A 24,137-nucleotide genomic window follows, 5' to 3' on the forward strand; every position below is an offset into this window, starting at 1 on the left:
AAAGTGAACTAATCCTTTAATTTGACTAAAAAAATAAAGTTCATAAAACCTAATTAAAATGAGTAGAGGTTACTTGTAGCAACCCATAAATACATTACCTGTACCAAGAAAAGTAGGTTTATCTAACTGAGTAATACTAGTACTATTAGTTAACTCAACTTGATTTTATTGCATTCATATTAAGTAATGTTACTGTGTTCAATATACTTAAAAAAGGCTGCAAGTTGACTCAACCTAAAACATCCAATGCAGCCACTTGCCTCATTTTTTATAAGTTAGATCTAGGTATTACTTTTTACAGTGAAGGCTATTCCAGAGTTTAGGAGCTAGATGTGAAAACGCCCTCCCTCCTTTAGTGGACTTAGATATCCTAGGTACGACAAGAAGCCTCGAATTTAGCGATCTTAAAGAGCGCGATGGAATATATGGCGATAGAAGATCTCTTAAATACACAGGAGCTAAACCATTTAGGGCTTTATAGGTCAGTAACAATACTTTGTAATTGATACGGAACTTAATAGGTAACCAGTGTAGAGATGATAAAATTGGTGTTATATGATCATATTTTCTTGACCTAGTAAGAACTCTAGAAATTGTGAACTTTATTGTGGATTTCTTATACTAGGCATACTATTAACTGGTACTACCTGCTGTTGTTTGTGTTTTTTAGCCTGTGCTGTACTTGTGTTATCGTTTATCTCCCACTGCATGTACTTTCAGTTAGCTGCTCTACTAAGAAAAAATCAGTCTGCAATAGTGCACTGTTCTGTACAGCCTTATAATTCATTGTATTTTTCAAAAATATAATTTTATATTCAGTGCAATAGCCGTATACAGGGTTTTATAAATACAGAGGTCCCAAAAGTGATCTTGCTAGGGGGTTCGGGGGCATATTATTTTTCCACTGTCATTGGCAAAAAAACATATGTATATCTGTGTTAAATAGGAATCCTTTGTAATAAAGTTATTCTCATTCTGGGCACAGTATGCAAAAGGCTATTGCTCTACATGCCCCCCTCTCTCATCTCCATCTCTCGTTCTTCTTCCCTCAGTCTCTTTATCTTTACCTGTAAATCTCCCCTTCCCGAAGCTGAGCTTTGATTACAGTCTTTGCAAACTGATTATTATTTATGTCGGTCGTTTAAAACTTCTATCGTAAATCAGCGGTTTAGTTTAGCCACTTGCATCTTATCTCGTGAAGCGTCGCGCGCGGCCGCGGCTCGCGCTTCCATGGCGCGGCTCGCGGTTCCATGGCAACAAACAAGCATTACGCTGAAATACAGTGTGCGTAATGCAATCTAGGAGCAGTGTTTCGCCAAACCTCAAACCCACATTTCTTCTGATTTTATTTTGTAGTAACGAGTAACGAAGATGCTTAGTGGAAATGTAGCGGAGTAAAAGTATACATTTTATCTAGGAAATGTAGTGGAGTAAAAGTAAAAGTTGACATAAATTTAAATAGCGAAGTAAAGTACAGATACGTGAAATTTCTACTTAAGTACAGTAACGAAGTATTTGTACTCCGTTACATTACAACACTGGCGGTGGAGAAGAGGAAGTGGGGCTGGCAAACGGGTGAGTTTGGGAGAAGGAGCACGCCGACTCAACTAGGAGGAAATCGCTGGACAGTAAGATCGTTTGTGAGAGACTGTGAGTAGTCCAATCGATCTCCATCCTCTCTCTCTTGTCTATGGGACTCCCTGATGTGAATGCCAGGTCAGAAAATGGGCGACGGCCATTTATATATGTATTTCCCACTGAGTGCTGAATTGTAGTGATGTGAAGCACTGTTTTGATGTGTGAAGTGTGAACTTAAACCCGCTGGATGTCCATTACTTACCTGAGTTTTCTATCACGTTCTAAAGACGTAAGAAGAGGCTAACACTGTTGTACTCCAGAGGTATCTGAGTGTATTATCTGACAGCCCATTGTGAAGAGGGACACGTAGGTGAATGCTTAACCGACTGCTTTGCAGTGAAATTCCTCCAGCCGTAAGTTCTCTGTCTATCCTTGCTGAAGAAGAGGATTACGTGCCTGTATATTCACCTGTCTGCTTTGCAGCGAACTTCTCCCGCCGTAAGCTCTGTGTCTGCCGGCCCTCCAAGAGGATTACCTGCCTGTATACTCACCTGACTGCTTTGCAGTGAAGCCCTCCAGCCTGAAGCTCCCCAGCCGTAAGTTCTCTGTTCCACCACAGTTCCTCCGGCCGTAAGTCCCGGCCCGTCCTCCCCCTGGGAAGAAGGGAGTATGTCACCCGAAATACGCACCTGAACTGTCCTGCAGCAGCCTCCTCCCAGTCGTGAGCCCCGACTCGTCCCTTCCATTGGAAGACAGTGAAGCCACTCACCAGAGCACCCCCTACACTGCACTCTGTGGGCCTTCGGCGGGTCCGCAGGACGGAACGACCCTGCTCCGAAGACTGACCATTTTAAATGATTTTATCTATTTTTATATTAATAAAAGAAACTTGTGTCTGTCCTCCTTGCCTGGCCTCTGTCCGACTCCCCAAGGGTGGTACGGGTCTCAGGGGTGGGTGCAGCCTGATTGGCCCGCCCCGACCTGTGACATAATTTGGCGTAGTCGGCAGGGTTCCACCTTGGGTTCAGTAGACAGAGGCGGAGCAATGGCAGAAGAAGATGCACCGGTGGGTCGCCCACATGTCATGCCCCGACCTGTGACATTTACATGGTACAATGACTGGTAGGTTACTGTTTTTATTATAGCTTGATACAAATTTCAAGATTTCAATTCAATTCTTGTGATTTGAATCCGATCTTGATTCAATATCGATTATTTTCAATAAATATTAGGTACAAAAACAATTTCACCTAATGCTTATAGAGAGCCCTGTCAGATTTGATTATTATTAAAGGTTAAAAATAACAACTCAAATTAAATATAAAAGGGTTTTTATTATAATAATGTTATAATATTTTAACGATATTTGTAAAAAATATATAATAAATATGTGATATAGTGCACATATTTAGCATAATACTGTCTCTAGCGAATTTCTCCAGGCAACTAGCGTGCGCTGGTCATTAATGTTCCTGAGGTAAATGTGGCATATTGTCCTCCAGCTGTTATCGACTCTTTCTGCGGTGAACAACACTGATTATAGATATTATGATGAGGATATACATCTCAGTCATTTGTGCTGTATCTTTCAACATACCTCTATTGTTCATCCGTGTTTATGTGCTATGATCTGTGTGTCGGTGTCAGTGTCCTCTTTGCTTCTCTGCGTGAGAACATGAATGTGTGTGTGTGTGTGTGTGAGTGTGTGTGTGTGTGTGAGTGTGTGTATGTGCTATGATCTGTGTGTCGGTGTCAGTGTCCTCTTTGGCTCGCGATGTTTCTCTGCGTGAGAACATGGATGTGTGTGTGTGTGTGTGTGTGTGTGTGTGTGCGTGTGTGTGCGTGTGTGTGTGTGTGTGTGTGTGTGTGTGTGTGTGTGTGTGTGTGTGTGTGTGTGTGTGTGTGTGTGTGTGAAGTGTCGATTGCGTGTTTCTCAGCCTTGGCAGCCCTGCATAAAGTAACATTTAATTTCCATAACACACTGTTCCTGCAGGATATTAGCATTGGCCAGCAGGGGTCGCTGTGTGCGTTCAAAGCCTGGAGAAATCCTCCACTGTTAAACACATCAGGCTGGAAAGCTTTAAAGCTTCATCTCTCCATCACTACCTTCAGGTTCTCTCAGCTCAACAGTTATACGGTATATTAGCAATAATGATGATTTCATCCTTCATTCTGAGCCCTGTCTGAAACCACTGGTTTTCACTTAGACACGGATGAGCTTTGATTGGTGGTTCCCATCATGCACTGCAACATTAGGCTTTATGTTTATTGTCACCAGTGATGTCTATGACACAAAGTAACTGTAGTCTGACTACAAGTATATTAAAATGTAATGTAACTAATATATATATGTGTAATCTGATAATGTAATCCAGATTCCATGAACCAGTCACTAGCCCGGGTTTACATCCAGCACTCAACACATTACATGGGGGTTTTGTAGAGGAACGTTGAGTCACTCAGAGTCAAGAGCATTCAAGACCACAGAGCAAAATCCTCAGTGTTAAAGTCCACAGTTCAGAGTCTATATGAGCCGATCTACAGAGAGGACAACGTTACACTGTATAGTGTCACTATATAGCAGCGGGTCTAAACACTCAGTGGATCAGAGGAAGTGAATAACCACAGGAGGAGCTGATGATGTTTAAAGGAGGAGCTGATGATGTTTAAAGGAGGAGCTGATGATGTTTAAAGGAGGAGCTGATGATGTTTAAAGGAGGAGCTGATGATGTTTAAAGGAGGAGCTGATGATGTTTAAAGGAGGAGCTGATGATGTTTAAAGGAGGAGCTGATGATGTTTAAAGGAGGAGCTGATGATGTATAAAGGAGGAGCTGATGATGTTTAAAGGAGGAGCTGATGATGATTAAAGGAGGAGCTGATGATGTTTAAAGGAGGAGCTGATGATGTTTAAAGGAGGAGCTGATGATGTTTAAAGGAGGAGCTGATGATGTTTAAAGGAGGAGCTGATGATGTTTAAAGGAGGAGCTGATGATGTTTAAAGGAGGAGCTGATGATGTTTAAAGGAGGAGCTGATGATGTTTAAAGGAGGATCTGATGATGTTTAAAGGAGGAGCTGATGATGTTTAAAGGAGGAGCTGATGATGTTTAAAGGAGGAGCTGATGATGTTTAAAGGAGGAGCTGATGATGTTTAAAGGAGGAGCTGATGATGTTTAAAGGAGGAGCTGATGATGTTTAAAGGAGGAGCTGATGATGTTTAAAGGAGGATCTGATGATGTTTAAAGGAGGAGCTGATGATGTATAAAGGAGGAGCTGATGATGTTTAAAGGAGGAGCTGATGATGTTTAAAGGAGGAGCTGATGGTGTTTAAAGGAGGAGCTGATGATGTTTAAAGGAGGAGCTGATGATGTTTAAAGGAGGAGCTGATGATGTTTAAAGGAGGAGCTGATGATGTTTAAAGGAGGAGCTGATGATGTTTAAAGGAGGAGCTGATGATGTTTAAAGGAGGAGCTGATGATGTTTAAAGGAGGAGCTGTAACTATATATAATGAAGAGGAAGACTGACAGAAACAGAAGATGGCTGATAAGTGTGATCTGTGTCTGCTGGGACTGATCCTTCTCTCTTCACTTCTCACAGGTAAAGACATCTGGATTTTCTCTAAACACATCTAGTGGAATTAGTCTGGAAAGAGTTCATTTGAACATGCTCACTTTATTCTTGCACACATTCACGTTGTGATCTCAGAGTTGTGTATTGATACACACAGATCATACTGTATTATTCCTGATACTGGACATAGTGTCACTCAAACATCTGATGATGAAGATTATCTTCATATTAAGAGTGTGTCAGTGATTTGAACAGCTCTCTGATAAAGACTAATAGTTTATTCTGGAGAGTGTGTTGTTTGCTTTAAGTGAGGAAAAATACTATGAGTGAAAACTTTTTATGCTGGTGTGTTTTTGTCACATTCTCCACCTTCATCTCCGTCTGTGTCTGCACTACATCTCCCATCATCCCCCCTCACCTTCACCTGCTCATTTAGTTCATCTTCATCACCTGTGTCTTGTCAATCACCTTCATCTCTGTCACCTGTGTTTAGTTAATTAGTCATTGTTCTTCATCACCGTCACCTGTCGTCACTCGTTATCATCTGTGTATTTAAGTTCCTGTCTTTCACCTTTCAGTTGTCGGTCAATGTTTATGTTAGGGTTTAAGTCTGTGCTCTGAGCACACGCTCCCTGTTTTCTTGTATTTGCCATATTGAGAATTAAAACCTTTGATTTATTATCTTCGTGTTCGCCTCCTACATCATCTACCCAGAACCTGACAGTTTTATGTTCTCATTTATTAATATTTATCATAATGATCACTGAGATATACTGTGTTTCAGGAACCAGTGGAGAGGATGATGTGTTCATCAGTTCTGGTGAAAGTGTCTCTCTGTCCTGTAATAAAACTCTTCCTGACTGCAGATCAACTACATGGAGCTACAGTGACAGAGATTCAGGGAGAGTTGATCTGATTACTGGAGGGATGAAGAATAAAGACACAGAGAGACATGAGAGACTGAGTCTGGAGTCTGACTGCTCTCTGAACATCAAGAACGCCACAGGAGAAGATCATGGATTATACTTCGCCAGACAATCTGTGAATGGAGAACATCAAGAAACTGTTGCTGATGTTGATCTGCATGTTCTTCATGGTTAGTTTATGATTATGTGGTCAATTTAAAAAGGGCAGATTCTCCATTTAAACTCAGATGATGATTGAAGAGTCTGTGATTTGTTTCTTGTGTTCAGTTTCAGTGTCTTCATCATCATCTTCATCATCTTCATCATCTTCATCATCATCTCCATCATCATCATCTTCATCATCATCATCATCTCCATCATCATCATCATCCTCACAGACTGAGATCAGTCCAGGCCGCTCTGTGACTCTCTCCTGTCAGTTGTATACTAGATTCTATTGTGATTATTTGATCAGTTCTGGGGAATTCGAGCTGTTGTGGGTGAGTCAGACTGGTGTTGATCTGAAGACAGACTCCAGATATCAGATATCATCATCATCATCATCACATCGCTGTATCATCACTCTGACTACAACACTCCTGAATGAAGATGACAACAGAGAGTGGAGATGTGAAGTTACTCACAGAGATCAACTCCAGACCTCAGTCAGATACACTGTCAAGTATTCAGGTGAGAAACACTCTTTTCTGACAGATTACTGGAAACTTCCACAGACTGGCTCGACTCTTTCTGATGCCTTCATACGGTTTGGGACTGTAAAATATTAGTGTTCAAAGTCATAAACTGCATAACAATCCTTATAATCCCCAATAGTGGCCTCCTACACTGGTCATACATGATATATTGCATAAACCAGACGAGTCTATTAACGTATGATGGTTAATGCAATATATCATATAAACTGTGTAGGATGCCACTGTAAACTGTGATGATGGAACATCATGTCATGATCAATATGAAAATAATGTCGTACAGATGCTGCGTCTGCACATTCATAATGTTTCGACTTTAATCTCGTAATGTTTCGACTTTAATCTCGTAATGTTTCGACTTTATTCTCGTAATGTTTCGACTTTATTCTCGTAATGTTTCGACTTTATTCTCGTAATGTTTCGACTTTAATCTCGTAATGTTTCGACTTTATTCTCGTAATGTATCGACTTTATTCTCGTAATGTTTCGACTTTATTCTCTTAATGTTTCGACTTTATTCTCGTAATGTTTCGACTTTATTCTCGTAATGTTTCGACTTTATTCTCGTAATGTTTCGACTTTAATCTCGTAATGTTTAGACTTTATTCTCGTAATGTTTCGACTTTATTCTCGGAATGTTTCGACTTTATTCTCGGAATGTTTCGACTTTAATCTCGGAATGTTTCGACTTTAATCTCGTAATGTTTCGACTTTAATCTCGTAATGTTTCGACTTTATTCTCGGAATGTTTCGACTTTAATCTCGTAATGTTTCGACTTTATTCTCGTAATGTTTCGACTTTAATCTCGTAATGTTTCGACTTTAATCTCGTAATGTTTCGACTTTAATCTCGTAATGTTTCGACTTTATTCTCGTAATGTTTCGCTTTAATCTGGTAATGTTTCGACTTTAATCTGGTAATGTTTCGACTTTAATCTCGTAATGTTTCGACTTTAATCTCGTAATGTTTCGACTTTAATCTCGTAATGTTTCGACTTTATTCTCGTAATGTTTCGACTTTATTCTCAAGTTCAAGTTCAAGTTTCACTTTATTTATCCTTAGGAAGGAAATTTGGATATCTAGAAAACAAACAAACAACTAAAACAAAATAAAAGCACCATCAGATGCCAACAACATATAAAACAACACAAAACATATATCAACACATCAATGGAGGCACTCTTTCCCTAATAACAATGACAGAAACAAATACAATACACAGGTCAGTATATCATAATGAGCTATAACAGAGATAAGATTAATTTAATAAATAAACATATACTAAATACACAAATATCACCTATGTGAGTTAAGGTTCCTAATAGCCACAGGAATAAAGGAGTCCCTGGCACGTCTGGTTCTTAACCTTGGTATCCTAAAACGGCGACCTGAGGGGAGCAAATCAAACTCCCCAAAAACTGGGTGATCAGAGTATTTTAAAATTTGATTAGCCTTCCCTAGGACCCGTTTATCATATATATGCTGCAGCTGAGGTAGCTGTACCCCAACCACCTTAGACGCAACATTTACCAGCCTAGCTAGCTTACGCTTGTTGATCATTGAAAGGCCACTGTACCACACCACAATACAAAATGTCAAGACTGATTGAATAAAACACTGGTAGAACAAAGTCATCAGAGTCCCACACACGCTAAATGATTTCATCTTCCTCAAGAAAAAAAGTCTCTGTTGGGCCTTCTTACAAACCACAACTGTGTTACTCTCAAAGGATAATTTACTGTCAATGATGGATCCTAAATATTTATATTCATTTACAGTCTCAACATTCATTTTCTGAAAAAAAACGTTTGTGAAACATTGAGCTGTACTCTACAAAAATCAATAATCATCTCCTTTGTCTTAGAAACATTGATTGATAGAAGTTTTCACACCACCTAATAAAATCATCAACTACAGGGCCATGCCCATCCTCATCATTATTCAGAAGGCTCACTATAACAGTATCATCTGCAAATTTCAGACAGTGCCTATTCTCATACTTACTCCTACAGTCATTTGTATATAAAATAAAGAGCAAAGGTGAAAGAACACAGCCCTGAGGAGAGCCTGTAGAGGTAAGGGCTTTTGAAGATAAAACACCATTTACTCTAACACACTGCGACCTGTTAGATAGAAAATCTAGTATCCAGCCAATTAAGTTAGAATTCAGGTTAAAAAGGGACTGAAGTTTTTCAGCCAACAAAAATGGCTGAATAGTATTAAATGCTGAAGAGAAGTCGATAAATAATAGCCTTGCATGATTTTTTGAGGATTCCAGATGTTGATAAAGGGAATTTAACAACGTAAGTATTGCATCCTCAACACCTCTACTAGCCCTATAGGCAAACTGGAGAGGATCTAACTGCTCTTCTACATGCTTCAGTAACTCTTGCTTGACCAACTTCTCAAAAATCTTCATCACCAATGAGGTGAGAGCTACAGGTCGAAAGTCATTTAAGACCTTGTGGTTCTTACACTTAGCTACAGGATTAATTATAGAGTGTTTCCAAATCTTTGGCACTGTTTGTGTCTGAAGTGATTGATTAAAAATAACTTTAAAAATCTCACTTAACTGATCAGCACAAGACTTAAGGACTCGACCACTGATGTTATCCGGGCCTGGGCTTTTCCTCACATTCATTTGTTTGAATAATGATTTAACCTTAAATGCATCAATATCAAAATAAAGAGTACACTCACTGACCAAATTATCACACATGTGACAGTTTTTTCCGCTAAAATCACTGTTAGAAAATCTCATATAAAAACTATTTAATTCATTTGCTAGATGCTCATCAGTATCAACACCATTTAATGACACAGTGTTAGTACCTTTGTGTAGACCTGTCATTAGCTTAATTCCAGACCACACCGATCTGAGATCAGACTGACTGATTTTAGACTCAATTTTCCTTTTATACTGAAGTTTAGCCTTTACTATTTCTACTCGTACAACCTTCCTAATTTCAGCATATGCCACTTTGTCACCACTATTAAAAACAGCCCTCTTTTCTCTTAACAAATTTTTCAGTTCTTTAGATATCCAGGGCTTATTATTAGGATAGGAAACAACAGTCTTAGTTGGGATCACACTGTCCACACAGAAAGAAATGTAACTACATACCGCATCAGTAAGTTCATTAATGTTGTTAGATGAGTTTTGAAAAACAGACCAGTCGGTACAGTCAAAACAGCCCTGTAGGGCCAGAGTGTTCTCCTCGTTCCACACCTGCACCACGTCTCTATGTAGCACAGGTCTGTATATGGGCAGAAGATGTACCACATTATGGTCAGAGAATCCTATGGGAGGACCTGCAACAGACTTATAGGCTCTCTTGATAGAGCCATAGCAGAGATCCAATATTTTGTTCCCCCGAGTGGGACAGGTGACATACTGGGTGAAACTGCTCAGCGACTTGTTACATGTGACATCGTAATGTTTCTCGTAATGTTTCGACTTTATTCTCGTAATGTTTCGACTTTATTCTCGTAATGTTTCGACTTTATTCTCGTAATGTTTCGACTTTATTCTCGTAATGTTTCGACTTTATTCTCGTAATGTTTCGACTTTATTCTCGTAATGATCTTTAATCTAGAGATGCTGCGTCTGCACATTCATCTTCTGCAGCTCCAGTCGCTTCACCAACACTGACTCCAGTCAGAAGCTCAAACTCTGAGAAGAACTCAAGCCGAACTACAGCAGCAGCTCCTACACAAGGTTCAAGTATTATGTGATGATGATGTTGTGTATATGTGGCATTATGTGTTGAACTGAACTAACAGACGTGATCCACAGATCCAGGAGAAACTGAAGTCAGTGTGACTGCTGGATCATTATACAGAGGTACGACACGTTCATTTATACTGACAGCTTTATAACATTAAACTATCAGTCAGTCTGTAAATGCTTCATCAATAACTGTTGATAGTTGAAGACCCTTGACTTCAGTCATGTCCAGTTTCTCTTCTTCCTCTCATGTTTCCTGCAGTGATTGTGACTATTGTTGAGATCGCAGTGTTTGCTGCTCCTACTGTGATTCTTCTTCAGATCATCTGTGCAAGAAGAGCTGGTGAGTTTGAGCCGCACACAATCTGATGATTCACACTCATCTGATCTGAACATCTGCAATCATGATAAAACACAGACGAGAGGTCAGTCAATGCTTTTATTTTGCAGGAAGGAAGGACTCGCAGCACCCAGAGGAAATAGAGATGCCGACAATATTACAATAAAATACTGATGAGTTTACAGCCAATCTGCAACAATATTTACAATAGCAAAAACTCGAGGATTGGTCATTGTTTTACTTTCTTCTTCTCAGAAAACTGAGGAAAACTCTTTAAACTGATTCAAATGTGTGTTTTACATATAAAAGCCAGATTTATTTTCATTTATATGGGTTTTATAGATATTAGCCTACAGTGTTGAAAGTCATTCTCTTGTGCTTCATATGTAAACTGCTTTAAATATAATATTACATACAGTAATGGACAGACTCAGACTGTATAATCCTCTCTCTGTTCTGTGTGATGGAGATGATTTGAGGATTCTTGTATCTTGTCTGTTCATTCCTGGTTTTACCAGCTTTTTAAAAAAAATTGTATGATTGATACTAATTTTCTTAATAAACCTCTGCAGTTGTGTTTAATATTTCTCTTTTCCTGAGAGGTTTGATACAAATATGATATTCCCTTCATGAGCGTGTGACGTGTCTGTAGAGAAGTCCACTGAAGCGAGCTGAGGTTGAGAACCGTGTGCAGTTTCGTTCAGATCCAACATATGAACAAATGTACTAGTTGAGAAGCCGCTGCAATAACCGAGAGCAGGGCCGTCTCAGTTTAGTGGCGCTTCTGAAGACAGACCAAGAGTTTATTTCTAGAGTTTAATGGCATGCTGGAAACTGCTAAAATAAAGTGAAACTAACAGCATTGCAAAGAATAGCCTATAAACTGTGTTCAGAGTAGATGTGTGTTGAGCTAGTGTTATTAACAGATATGCACTTCACACACACACACACACACACACACACACACACACACACACACACACTGCACCCAGGGCAATTGACTTTGGACACGTCACATGTATCATTCCTATAGAGCTCGGGATCGTTGCGTCATGCCGCAATGCATTGTGGGAATCACGGTACGGAAGTAGATGTAATTCAAATTGTAACGTTGGTCATATTTGATAATATTAGGTTTAATGTAGGTTATTTGAAGGAAAATGGTTCAGTATTGCTGTATTGAACTGCTGTAATCGGTCTCATGGTCGACGGCAAATAAATCATGTTAGTTTTCACCATTTTCATACTTGGAAAAAACGTGAGGAGACTTGGTGTCTGAAAATACAAAGAGGCGTCGGATGGCTTGGGTTGCAACTGTACGGAAGAAAACCATCACCTTTAAATCAATGAATATAATTTAATTAGAAAGTATGTAAAGTATGATGTAATTAAAGTATTTATTTTGGTGAACGGTGGGTTGTGTCTGAGGTGAATGTTAATATTATACCGGATTACAGAACTACCGGACGTAAACAGTGGATTATTTTACTGTTCGAACAAGTGTGTGTGTGTGTGTGTGTGTGTGTGTGTGTGTGTGTCTGTGTCACCACTGATGCTTGGTTAACGTTAGCGTTGCCTTAGTGCGAACGATTGTTTTCTCTGCGTTTACTTAGATCTGCAGATCTTGCACCAATCAATTTGTGAACTGCAGGTCCAGTGTCTTGAAGTTTAATTGATCGGAGGTGTAAGCGCTCCCTCCACAGACCAGGTAGGTGAAAATATCAGGGAAACGGAGGCTTACTAAACTTTCATAATAGTTCATATAGGGATCGATTCCGCCTATATACTCTTTTTTTTTTTTTTTTTAAGTAGCGTTGTTTGGCTTCATTATTATGTTTGTCAGTATACGGTATAGTATAGCCAACTTTTTAGTTTGTCACGGTCCGTACTCTTTCTCGGTGCCGGTGGAGACCGGCCGGCTACGCTATAACCTTATTACAAACTCGCCTTTGCGTTACCCCTAAAATGGCTGCCGCTTCCCACAATGCACCGTTCCATAACGTCTACGCCCGAGCTTTATTCTGCACCATATGGAAGGGAGTGCACAAGTAGATAAAGATAAGTTTCACAAATTTTGCTTCTAGACCATCCGGACCAGCTTTACGGTTTTCTTTTAGCTCACCAAGTACATGAAACACATCCATTGGAGAGATTTTAATAAAAGAAAAATAATTATTAGTATTAATTAAGTTTGAAGTACCAGACATCTCATAGGGATTAAAGTGGTAGAGATCCCCAATGGAAGAAAAATGCTGATTAAAAGACTTGGAGATAAGTGCTGGGTCTGAAATCATTTCATTATTTAATTTTATCTGATTTACAGGGCTTTCTTTTGTTTTATTAAGAATGCGATTCAAATGATTCCAGAACTGTCTTGAATTATGAAAATCTTGAGAGAAGCTATCTTTATAGTACTTAGATTTAGCGTTTCTTGTTTGTGTCTTACATAAGTTCCTAAGGTATCTGTAATTTTCCCAATCCAAAGAATCTTTTGAGGAGCGCTATTTGGCCCAAGCTTTATCCCTTTGTTTAAAAAGCTTTATTAGATTAGAGCTGATTCAGGGTAAATGCCTACCTTTAACTGGATAAGAACCTTATTTCTCTGCTGGGATCATGTCGAGACTTTGAACCCTCATTTGGACCGTCAAACCGCTGGTCACCATTGAAGTCTATTATATGGAGAAAAATCTTGGAAGGTTTTCCTCAAAAACCTTAATTTCTTTTCGACTGAAGAAAGAAAGACATGGACCTCTTGGATGATATGGGGGTTAGTAAATAATCAGCAAAAACTATTTTATAAGTGAACTAATCCTTTAACCATACCTTTTGAAATCTGATGAGCTGATCTACAGCTTGATATGCAGACAGCTTTCCCGGCCTCTTTCTACCTTGTGCAGATGGTGGTAGCAAATGTAGCAGCAGCAAGATGACACTGTCACATGTCACTGTCCCAGCCTATAAATAGGTCAATAAAAACCTGGTTAACAATATGCCATAGCCTAGCATTCAAATTGACAACTTGCACCATTATGAAAATGTACACTACACACCTACATAACCCACAATAAAAAGTAAAACAGTTCCATTCATACCATTCTCAACTTCAGCAGCTGCCTCAGTATTGCGCATCAAATCCAAGAGTTCTGTGGTGGGTACAAGTCCATGGCTTTCCTTTAGTACTTTTGCTTTGAAAGTGGTTGGCCACTTCTCCAAGAATTTGTTGGCCGTGGCCTCACCAAACAGAAGTCTGAAATCTTGTTCTATCTGCAATGTAACACATATAGACAGAAGTGATGAGTGATACCTAATGGTACATTGGATATTTTGGTGATGCAGTGAATTAAGATGTCATACCAGTCCTGGTGTGTCCAGAAATCGTGAGAAGACCAAAAAGACATCTGATGATTTGGCTTCATCGTTGACCATTGCTTGCCGATATATGAAGGTCATTTTCATCTTCTCACGGACAGTCTTTTCATCAGCAGAGTGTTTCAAAACAGCAATAGCTGCTTCCACATCCTCATCAGATGGTTCCCTGTCATAGATGAAGGGCTGACGACCACGGCCTGGCCCACCAACTTAAGACAAAATACAATGTTAAGAACTCATTTCTGTACAATTCACAGGTCACCATTATAATCACGTGTCACTGATCAGTAAACATACCTTGAGGAGATTTGCTGACTGAGGCACCTCTTTCCTCTGCTGTTTTTCTTTGTATGGTCTTCAATCGCCATGCAAGATATCCCGAAGGTGGCATCAGTCAGAGATTTGGTTTTTCCATACTCTTGCATAATGCGTTTACCACCAGGCTTTGATGTTAGGATTTTTTCAATCAACTATAGGTGGAATAAAATGTGTTTTCCGTTATTGTAAAACCATATGCAGAAGAAATAGTTTACTAAAGAACACTTCCCATGGTGAAACAACATTCAGATTAGACTTAACAGCAATTTTCACCACTTACAGCTTTTGCCTCGTAGTTTATGTGGCATGGCCTTTTAGCCTGGCTTCCTTCAGCAGCGGCTACTTCTTCAACAGGGTCACACATCATGAAATTCAGTATGACGGTGTCATCAGATGTACCCGGGCATGATGATGATGATGATTGAGAGGCACCTGTTCATTATGAAATTTGTACAAAACATAGAAACATATTACAAGAAACAGATATTTTTAAGTCAAGTCATTGTCACGGTGTGACAAACAAGAGAGTGGAACTAAGTTTCGCTGGATTTGTGTTCCCTCCGGGACAATAACAAGGAGACAATGTGCCAATGTGTACCGGTTGCCTTGCCGACCGTGATGAGGAATCGACATCAGGTGTGGAGAATTAATCTAGATCTGTGATGAGGTCACATGGGCATTGAGAAAGATATAAAAGCCAGGAGAAAGAGACTGTTAGTGTGGTTCTCCCCCATTGAGAAGTCGTTTTATTGAGTGTTGCCGCTGAAGAATTGTTGTTGTGTGCAGGAAGAAGTGTTGTTTAAGGGAACTCAATGACAGTGGAGGGAAAGTAAAACACACCGTCTGGGCTGGAAGAGAGTGAGATAAGTAGCTGATGAACTGAGTCTCTTAAATGCTTGTTTTTGACACTGAATTGGATGTGGTTTGGAGTGCTTGGATTACGTTATACAAATATCACTGAGTGGAGTACACTGATTCATTATCGATCTCTCACTTCCTCCTTCCGCATTGGAAACGGTGATGTGAATCCTGTCCGTGTCTGTGAGGAAATATCTGGAACATCCTTTTTAACATTGACGACCATCGCTCTTCAGATAGAGACCTCTGGGTGAGTGCTGGCCTTATTTGCACCTTTGGAAGTGGATTTGCAGTGTCTAAATTGACGTGTAGACACTGACGTGTAGATTGTACACTCTGCTTGAAGTATTGACCCTGTCTGTCTTAGGAGAAGCTCCGCTCAGCCTGTTGACTTCGAGTTTGCTGCAGCCCCGTAGCCCACCTGTATAGTGTGAAGTGTCCGTCCCCCCGGTGACACACGTGAGAACTGTGCGCGCTGCTTGAAGTAGCCATTCTGTCCGTCTCAGAGGAAGCCTGTTCAGTCTGTCGAGGTGAGAAAACCGTACCCCATTTATCCATCTTTCTGAGGTGTCCGTCTTGTCTTCTACCGAGGTGGTGCCTTTCAGCCTGTGGACGTAAAGACTGCGTGATCCCCACCTGCCTACCTGCCTGTGGTGTGTCCGCTTCAGCTTGCACCTGAAGAAAGAGGAGAAGCCCTGACCACCTACTCACCTGTGGAAAACTCGCCTGTCCATCATATGCCACTTTGAACCTTGCATCGGCGTGGGAAGAGGAAAAGTCCTGGCCACCTACTCACCGGTGGAAAACTCACCTGTCCATCGTATGCCACTGTGAACCTTGCACCGGCGTGGGGAAGGAGAGTCCTGACCACTTGCTCACCTGTGGGAGAGACCCCGGGCACCGCTGCATCGCCTTGACTCCTGGGAAGAGGAAGAGAGAAGATTTTAGTTTAGGATTTTCAAATTACTCTTAACTTCAAATAAACTTGTTATTCCTTTTATTTCTGCCTCTGACTCGTTCCTGACACGCTCCTCAAGGTGGTCCTGGTTCAGGGGTGGGTGCAGTCTGGCTTGTCCCATCCCGACCTGTGACATCTTCATTTATATAGCGCTTTTAACAATGTAGATTGTTTCAAAGCTGCTTTACAGAGATAAACGTGTAATTTAAGGAAACAGATTGTTTTGGCTTTATAGCGGTTCTTGAATAATGTTAGTTTTGATTGATTCACTTCTGGCGAAAGGATAATTTGTTATTAAGTTAGGGGCCGCTAAGACGACACCGTTCTCTCTACACAGACTTTAAACTGAACCTGTGAGAAACGCTGATCAAGAATTAATTCTATAGTTTTGTGCATTTGAATATATGTGCGCATGTTTGTATTTCTCTACAAACCAAGCCTTAAACTACTTGTCCTGCCTATAAATTTGATACAGAATTTTATTTTATCACTAAGGGGGAGATACGTGAATTTTCCACAATGCTTTATCTGTAGAGTGGTAAAGGGATCCTCCATAGGGAGAGGCTAGTTGGCACTTCAGCACTGCGTTGTCATCGGGTCCAGGCGAAGGTCCTTCCTCAGATCTGGATCCGGCAGGCTGCGGGAAAACCTCGGGATAAACAAAGACACTAAAATTAGCGTAGATGCCATTCTTCTTATGATGTAACGAGTACATCAGGATTTAAGGGAAGTGTTCCCAGTTCCGGCTGACCTAATCTATGCAGCCTATCATTGAGTTATAGAAGTCTATAATGCCTTATGTGAATGCTAGGTCAAAGAGATGTGTCTTTAATCTAGCTTTGAACTGACGGAGTGTGTCTGCTTCCCGGACAACGGTAGGAAGACTGTTCCAAAGTTTTGGTGTTAAATAGGAAAAGGATCTACCGCCAGCAGTCGATTTTGATATTCTAGGTATTATTAACTGGCCGGAATTTTGAGATCGCAATAGACGTGAAGGAGTATAATGTGTTAAGAGCTCGCTCAAGTACTGCGGAGCTAAACCATTTAGTGCTTTGTAAGTAATCAGTAAGTAATCAAAATATCCATTTTAAAATTTATACGATGTTTAATAGGCAGCCAATGCAGTGTTGACAGAACGGGGCTAATATGGTCATACTTCCTGGTTCTGGTAAGAACTCGAGCTGCTGCGTTTTAAACCAGCTGTAGTTTGTTTGTTAAGCGTGCAGGGCAACCACCCAGTAGAGCATTACAATAATCTAGCCTTCAGGTCATGAACGCATGAACTAATTGTTCCGCATTTGTCAATGAGAGCATATGGTGTAATTTAGATATATTTTTAAGATGGAAGAAAGCGGTTTTACAGATACTAGACACGTGACTTTCAAATGAAATATTGGTATCAAAGAGCACACCCAGGTTCCTAACCGACGACGAAGACTTAACAGAGCAGCCATCAAGTGTTAGACAGTACTCTAGGTTATTACGTGTGGAAGTTTTTTGTCCAATATAGAATCTCTGTTTTTTCTGAATTTAGTAGTAGGAAATTACTAGTCATCCAATTTATTATATCCGCTATGCATTCCGTTAATTTTGTGAATTGGTAGGTTTGTGGCAGACAAGAGGATCTTTCCCGGGGAAAACATTTGTTTACTTTCATTTTCAGTTTAGTGTAATTAGGGGTGGAGTGTCAAATTAACGACGGAAGGAAGGTCTATAAAAAGGGAGTGTTTTCATACCTTCAATCAGAAGCGTCATTCGGTTGGTTGCATTCGAGGTTACCCGTTGTGAGGGATTTACGGTGGAAAACGGCTTTGTGTCAAGCAGCTGCTGCGTGCATGTCTGGTGCGAGCATGAAGGTCGGCTGAAGTTTCGCAATCCAGAGCAACTAGTGTCAGTTAGCTAAAGACAAGGCAACTGCCCATCCACTTATCCTGGTTCCTGGTGTCTGGTGACCCATAAACTTATTGGTGCCTTTCGATTCACTGAAAACCGGTCAGTACACCTGCGCCGCCATCACACACGCTACTACGCACACACATACCCGCATAATTTTCACGTTCACACATTCTGTGTATTCTGAGTTGTGTTTATAATTAGTGTTCGCCGTTAAAATTAATGTTGCTGTTGTTAATGATGATTTACCACTGAATGAATGAGATGTTCATCCAATGTTTTGTTTGCTTTTTCTCTTTTCTTTTATGGACCTTTTTGTGATTCATTGTGGACGCGAATCTGTGGATTAGCGTGACGCGGTTGGTTTCCGGCACGGATCCCGACCGACCAGTTATATGATCTCAACAGATCAGCTGAGACCGCTAGTGTGCCCTTTATTTCTTTTTATTTTTTGCTTTCTCTTTTTTTGTGAATTATGACTATGAACATGTGTCGGAAAATAAATATCCTCTGTGAAAGGAAAATTCTTTTTTCTTGATTATTATAATTTGTTGTGTAACAGGTGGATATATTTTTTTGCTATCCTGGGTTAATTTAATTTGTGACAAGTTTAATCTTGTCTGGCGCCCGAATATTTTCTTTAGAATTGTTTATTGGAGTTAGGGCGGCCACCACCGTTACAGGTTTCGTTAGGTTTTGAAATAATATACAGCTGAGAATCGTCGACATAACAGTGAAAACTAATTCCATGTTTCCTAATGATATCTCCTAATGGTAGCATATACAGAGTGAACAGCAGCGGTCCTAGTACTGAGCCTTGTGGTATGCCATACTGAACTTATGATTGATAAGACATCTCTTCATTTACTGCTACAAACTGATAACGGTCAGATAAGTATGATTTAAACCATGCTAGTGCAATTCCACTAATGCCAACATAATGTTCGAGTCTATTTAAAAGGATGTTGTGGTCAACGGTGTCAAATGCAGCACTAAGATCAAGTAATACTAATAGAGAGACACAACCACGATTGGATGATAAGAGCAAATCATTTGTGACTAACGAGAGCTGTCTCGGTACTATGGTACGGTCTAAATCCGGACTGAAAATCCTCGCAGATATCATTTCTTCAAAGAAAAGAACACAGTTGTGAGGATACTGCTTTTTCTAATATCTTTGACAGAAATGGCAGATTCGAGATCGGCCTGTAATTGACTAATTTTGTAGGATCAAGTTGCGTTTTTTTAACAAGCGGTTTAATCATAGCTAGCTTAAAGGTTTTTGGTACGTATCCTAGAGACAAAGATGAATTAATGATATTAAGAAGAGGATCTATGACATCTGGAAGCATCTCTTTCAGCAGCTTAGTCGGTATAGGGTCTAACATGCACGTTGTCGATTTAGATGATTTGACGAGTTTGCAAAATTCTTCCTCTCCTATAGCAATGAATGAATCAAAATTTTCCCTCAGGCAGACTACAATGCACTTCCTGATGCGATACTGTATTAGACGGTTGATACTGTATTATTTTGTCATTTATGTATATTGCTTTAACCTAATGTACCCACCTTCTTTCAAGAAAGCATCGAATGTCAGCTCAGACAGCTTGACGTATTTCTGCTCTTCCCCGAATTGAACACGCAACAGCATTTTGTCCCTGTTAATAAAGAAAATATTAATTCAAAATCATCATTTAGGGCTGGTTCAACTAAGAGTTACCTATCCATTACTCTCAGTAGTGGCAATGCACTATACATTACTTAGATGTTACACTGCAATTGCAAAGGGCGGTTGAAGAAGACAAAGTTGTACGTAACGTTAGGCTATTTTCTGCAGAAAATGGGCTCGTTAAAGTTTAGAGGCACGGTGTCCCATTAGCTAACGTTACCAAATAACTGTGCCAAAGTTAGCTAGCTCATTAGCTATTTTAGTTCGAACAGTAACCCGTTAAAATGGTTAAGCCATGTTAAACAAACACGTCATGCAATCAGTGATCTAAGTTATCGTTTTATAAGACCAAAATTAACTATCAGAAGCATGCTAACATTACCAGTGTGTATATATATATATATATATATATATATATAATACTCCACACATTAAGGATTCAATTCAATTCAAGTTTATTTGTATAGCGCTTTTCACAATACACATTGTTTCAAAGCAGCTTTACAGAAAATGCATTTCAAAAATATACATACAAAAATACAGTTAGTTAATCATGAAATTTAGGGCATAACATATCGCCGGCGTTGGGTCGTCTCTTCACAGGCGTCGAGTCGTCTCATCACAGGCGTTGGGGCATCTGAAGTCTCCATGAGAGGCTGGATACATAACTGGAGCTGACGAACTCTATTTGAGTTATAGGGACAGGCGTCCCGAGATAACAACAAAAAAGGCAGATGGGAAATAATTAGCGTAGCTGCTGTTCTTAATATGAATGCATTTGATCTGATTTAACTGTAGTATAAAAGGTATGAGATGCATCATGTGAATGCTTGGCTAAAGAGATGCGTCTTTAATCTAGTTTTAAACTGGGAGAGCGAGTCTGAGCCTCGGACAGTATCAGGAAGGCTATTCCAGAGTTTAGGAGCTAGATGTGAAAACGCCCTCCCTCCTTTAGTGGACTTAGATATCCTAGGTACGACCAGAAGCCTCGAATTTAGCGATCTTAAAGAGCGCGATGGAATATATGGCGATAGAAGATCTCTTAAATACACAGGAGCTAAACCATTTAGGGCTTTATAGGTCAGTAACAATACTTTGTAAGGATAAACAGGTCCAGTTATAATACTCCACACATTAAGGATAAACCGAACATCTCCGTCTCCACATCTGCATGCTCCCGATGGTGGCTGAAACTGAGCAGAATTTTGCATAACTTTTTGCCTCCTTTTCATGCTTTGATGGATACCATGTTGCCAAATTGTACTTCGTTGGAAGACACTGTCATCTTGCTTTAATCATGAATATTAGAATATCGTCTGAGACTGAAGGGTTTGTCAGGACAGAGTGAGACACTGAATGGTCGGCAAACTGAAGTAATGCAAGTTTTCCTTGTAACCTGAGACCCGTCCAGTGCTGTCCATGTTGGGTCTGTCTGAGGTGAATAATCGAGGCTCTTGCGTGTGTAATCTGTAGCTGGTGAGGTGTACTGAACACTACACACACACACACTCTCACTCACACACACACACACACACACAGGTGAAGAATCGAGGCTCTTGCGTGTTTAATCTGTAGCTGGTAAGGTGTACTGAACACTACACACACACACACACACACACACAAACACACACACACACACACACACACAGGTGAAGAATCGAGGCTCTTGCGTGTTTAATCTGCAGCTGGTGAGGTGTACTGTCTTTATTGAAGATCGCCAGGGTGGAGACCAGCGGACCGGTGATTATGTTGTCGTTGAGAGCAACTACTCCTCCGGCGGGTCCCAGCCAGGACAGCTGTGTTCCTGTACTACACACACACACACACACATACACACACACACACAGCTCCTCCTCCGGCGGGTCCCAGCCAGGACAGCTGTGTTCCTGTACTACACACACACACACACACACACACACACACACACAGCTCCTCCTCCGGCGGGTCCCAGCCAGGACAGTTGTGTCGTCATTATTGAGCATGTTTAGAAGATGTCCTGTTCTGGAAGCGGTGTAGAGCCATCAGTGTTTGGGGAACCGGGACCTCCGTCTCTACACGGCTGGAAGATAATGTCCCGAGTTGTACAACTATTAAGACAAAACCATTTCCTCACCAGCTTCACCATTTCGTTGTTCAGCGCTGACAGTGTACGCTGTGGAATATGTACGTTCGGGAGAAGGTGTTGGACTTTCGCCGCTGCGATCAGCCTGATGGCTTCAGTCTTCATCATGATGGGGAGTGGGCAGCATCACTCAGCCCGAGTCTTTGGCTGTACTCGTGACACAGCTCTGGGATCTGTTCCTCACAATCGCCACTGACGTCACATTTATGACCCAGATGAGGAGATGTTTCGTGGCGTTCCTACAGTCGGATGGGTTTCTGCATTAATGAGAAGGCAGGGGGTTTGCTTCATACCATCTGTGTCCTCCACTGCGGCTCTCAGAGAATGCAGCACATCTTGTGTGTTTGATGTCCAAACCTGACCAGCTTATGAACTCATCTGTGCGGAGGAGCATGTTGGAAATGACACTTCATCTCTTGAGGAGATCTCCACATCGTCCGCATAGCCTTGCACTGGGTTTGGGGACCGCACACCTGCTGGCGCTGGCACAACCACTTCATCCAGGAGTTGATCAACAGAATGAAACTGATGGCACTCCACGGGCCCCTGTTCTGATGCCGTTTTAAGTGGTATGGGGTCGGTTAGGGCGCTTCCACATATGACTTGGATGTAAGAGTTATTATAAACATCTGTAATTGCCTCTGCATACAGCTGTGGTATTTCGTCTAATGCGTGAAACATGACATCATGAGGCAATGTGCCAAATGCATCACGAAAATCCACAAAGACAGTGAAGAACTTGGTAGATGAGTGTTTGAAGTCCTCTATTCCCGTTTTAAGACAGAAGACATGTTCAGTCATCGCCTGCCTATTGATATAAGCTTTGTGCTTTGGTGAAAGTATTCCGGTCTCTACTAACCAAGGAAGTATTCGTGACGCATTCATAAACAGCTTATAGACTGTCGGTAGTAAGGAGATGTCTCCAGGTAGACGGGTCGTCAGGAATATTATCGTTTTTGGGGATACGGGGGATTATGGGAACTTTACCATTCTCAAGACAGATGTTAAATATATTGGTCAGAATTGGACACACCATTTGTTTGGTAGTTTTCAGCGTTTCGTAAGTCACGCCATCAAGTCCGCTTGCTTTATTATTGGGGAGGTCATTAAGCACTTTCTCCACTTCAGTGACAGTGTATTATGTGCGCCGACTGGTACGTTCGGGTATGCACTGTTGTTGAGAATAATTTGGATTGCTCTAGATTTTCTATTCTGCCATAAATATGTGAGTTTATGTTTGGCGAGGGAATGCGCGGTCTGGGCCTCAGGAAGGCCTCCGCTGGCTCTTCTCTTCAGTACACAACATCATACACTTTGCTTCTCTCATCTACACAGAAGCAGCCGTTCATATTTTTGCAAATCATACATTATTACAGGGAAAAATATTAACACACAAGGGAGATCATTGTGGTGTCCATGAAGATGTGAAAAAATAGGCATAATCTAGCTTACACATTTACCCAAATTATTACACGCCTGTTTAACCGAAGCTTATATGTGTGGTTTCTCCCATCATCCTCATACAATGCCACTTCTCTGTGTTTTACGGCCCTGACGAGAACGTCTGTCTCCTCGGCTGTGAACCGCTCCTGACGTGCGCCGGCAAACCCGCCGTTATAATATCAATCCGCCGTGGAACAAGCGCGCCGGCTCTTAAAGGAATGTGAGAGGACGCTCTGCACGTTACGCCCAAACCACATGAATTATAATTATAATGAATGAATAATTAAATTAAATCAAACATTACAGAAGTTAATGATAGTACATTTCAAGAACAATAAGCATTATTAAAAAGATAGGTCATTAGAGACTTCTTTAAACAGTTTATTCCACAACCGTGGAGCAGTAACAGAGAAAGAACGACCAGCCATCGGCTTCAATTTAAATGTGGGCTGCTGAAGAGTAGAAGAGTCGGAAGAGCGGAGAGAACGGATAGCAACTAGATTACAGATGTATTCCGGCACTATCCCATGAATGGCTTTATATGTTTAAATCAAGATTTTAAAATCAATCCGTGCCGATACTGGAAGCCAATGAAGTTCATAAAGAACGGGGGAAATATGAACAGCCGAACCGTTTTCTTTTGTAGTTTCTTCATATACAGTACTTATCAGG

General features: G+C 40.7%; 1 protein-coding gene across 1 annotated transcript; it reads left to right on the forward strand.

Moving 5' to 3' along the window:
- The first annotated feature begins 4,789 nt into the window (after positions 1-4,789).
- On the forward strand, positions 4,790-11,346 carry LOC307003173 (uncharacterized protein). Its single transcript, XM_079621343.1, has 8 exons — positions 4,790-5,175; positions 6,015-6,244; positions 6,342-6,348; positions 6,529-6,743; positions 10,396-10,485; positions 10,564-10,611; positions 10,757-10,837; positions 10,945-11,346. The coding sequence occupies exons 2-8, from the start codon at positions 6,076-6,078 to the stop codon at positions 10,998-11,000; spliced, it is 666 nt and encodes a 221-aa protein (XP_079477469.1). The 5' UTR covers positions 4,790-5,175; positions 6,015-6,075; the 3' UTR covers positions 11,001-11,346.
- Positions 11,347-24,137: the final 12,791 nt, after the last annotated feature.

Source organism: Phoxinus phoxinus (assembly GCF_949152265.1).
Source record: "Phoxinus phoxinus genome assembly, chromosome: 1".
In the NCBI taxonomy this organism is placed as follows: domain Eukaryota; kingdom Metazoa; phylum Chordata; class Actinopteri; order Cypriniformes; family Leuciscidae; genus Phoxinus; species Phoxinus phoxinus.

What these genes read in the sequence shown, in the direction of transcription:
- LOC307003173 (XM_079621343.1), top strand. Translation starts at nt 6,076, where the DNA reads ATGAAGAATAAAGACACAGAGAGACATGAGAGACTGAGTCTGGAGTCT. An exon ending in ATACACTGTCAAGTATTCAG is followed by an intron (nt 6,744 to 10,395) that starts GTGAGAAACACT and finishes CATCTTCTGCAG; the next exon opens with CTCCAGTCGCTTCACCAACA. An exon ending in CATCTGTGCAAGAAGAGCTG is followed by an intron (nt 10,838 to 10,944) that starts GTGAGTTTGAGC and finishes TTTATTTTGCAG; the next exon opens with GAAGGAAGGACTCGCAGCAC.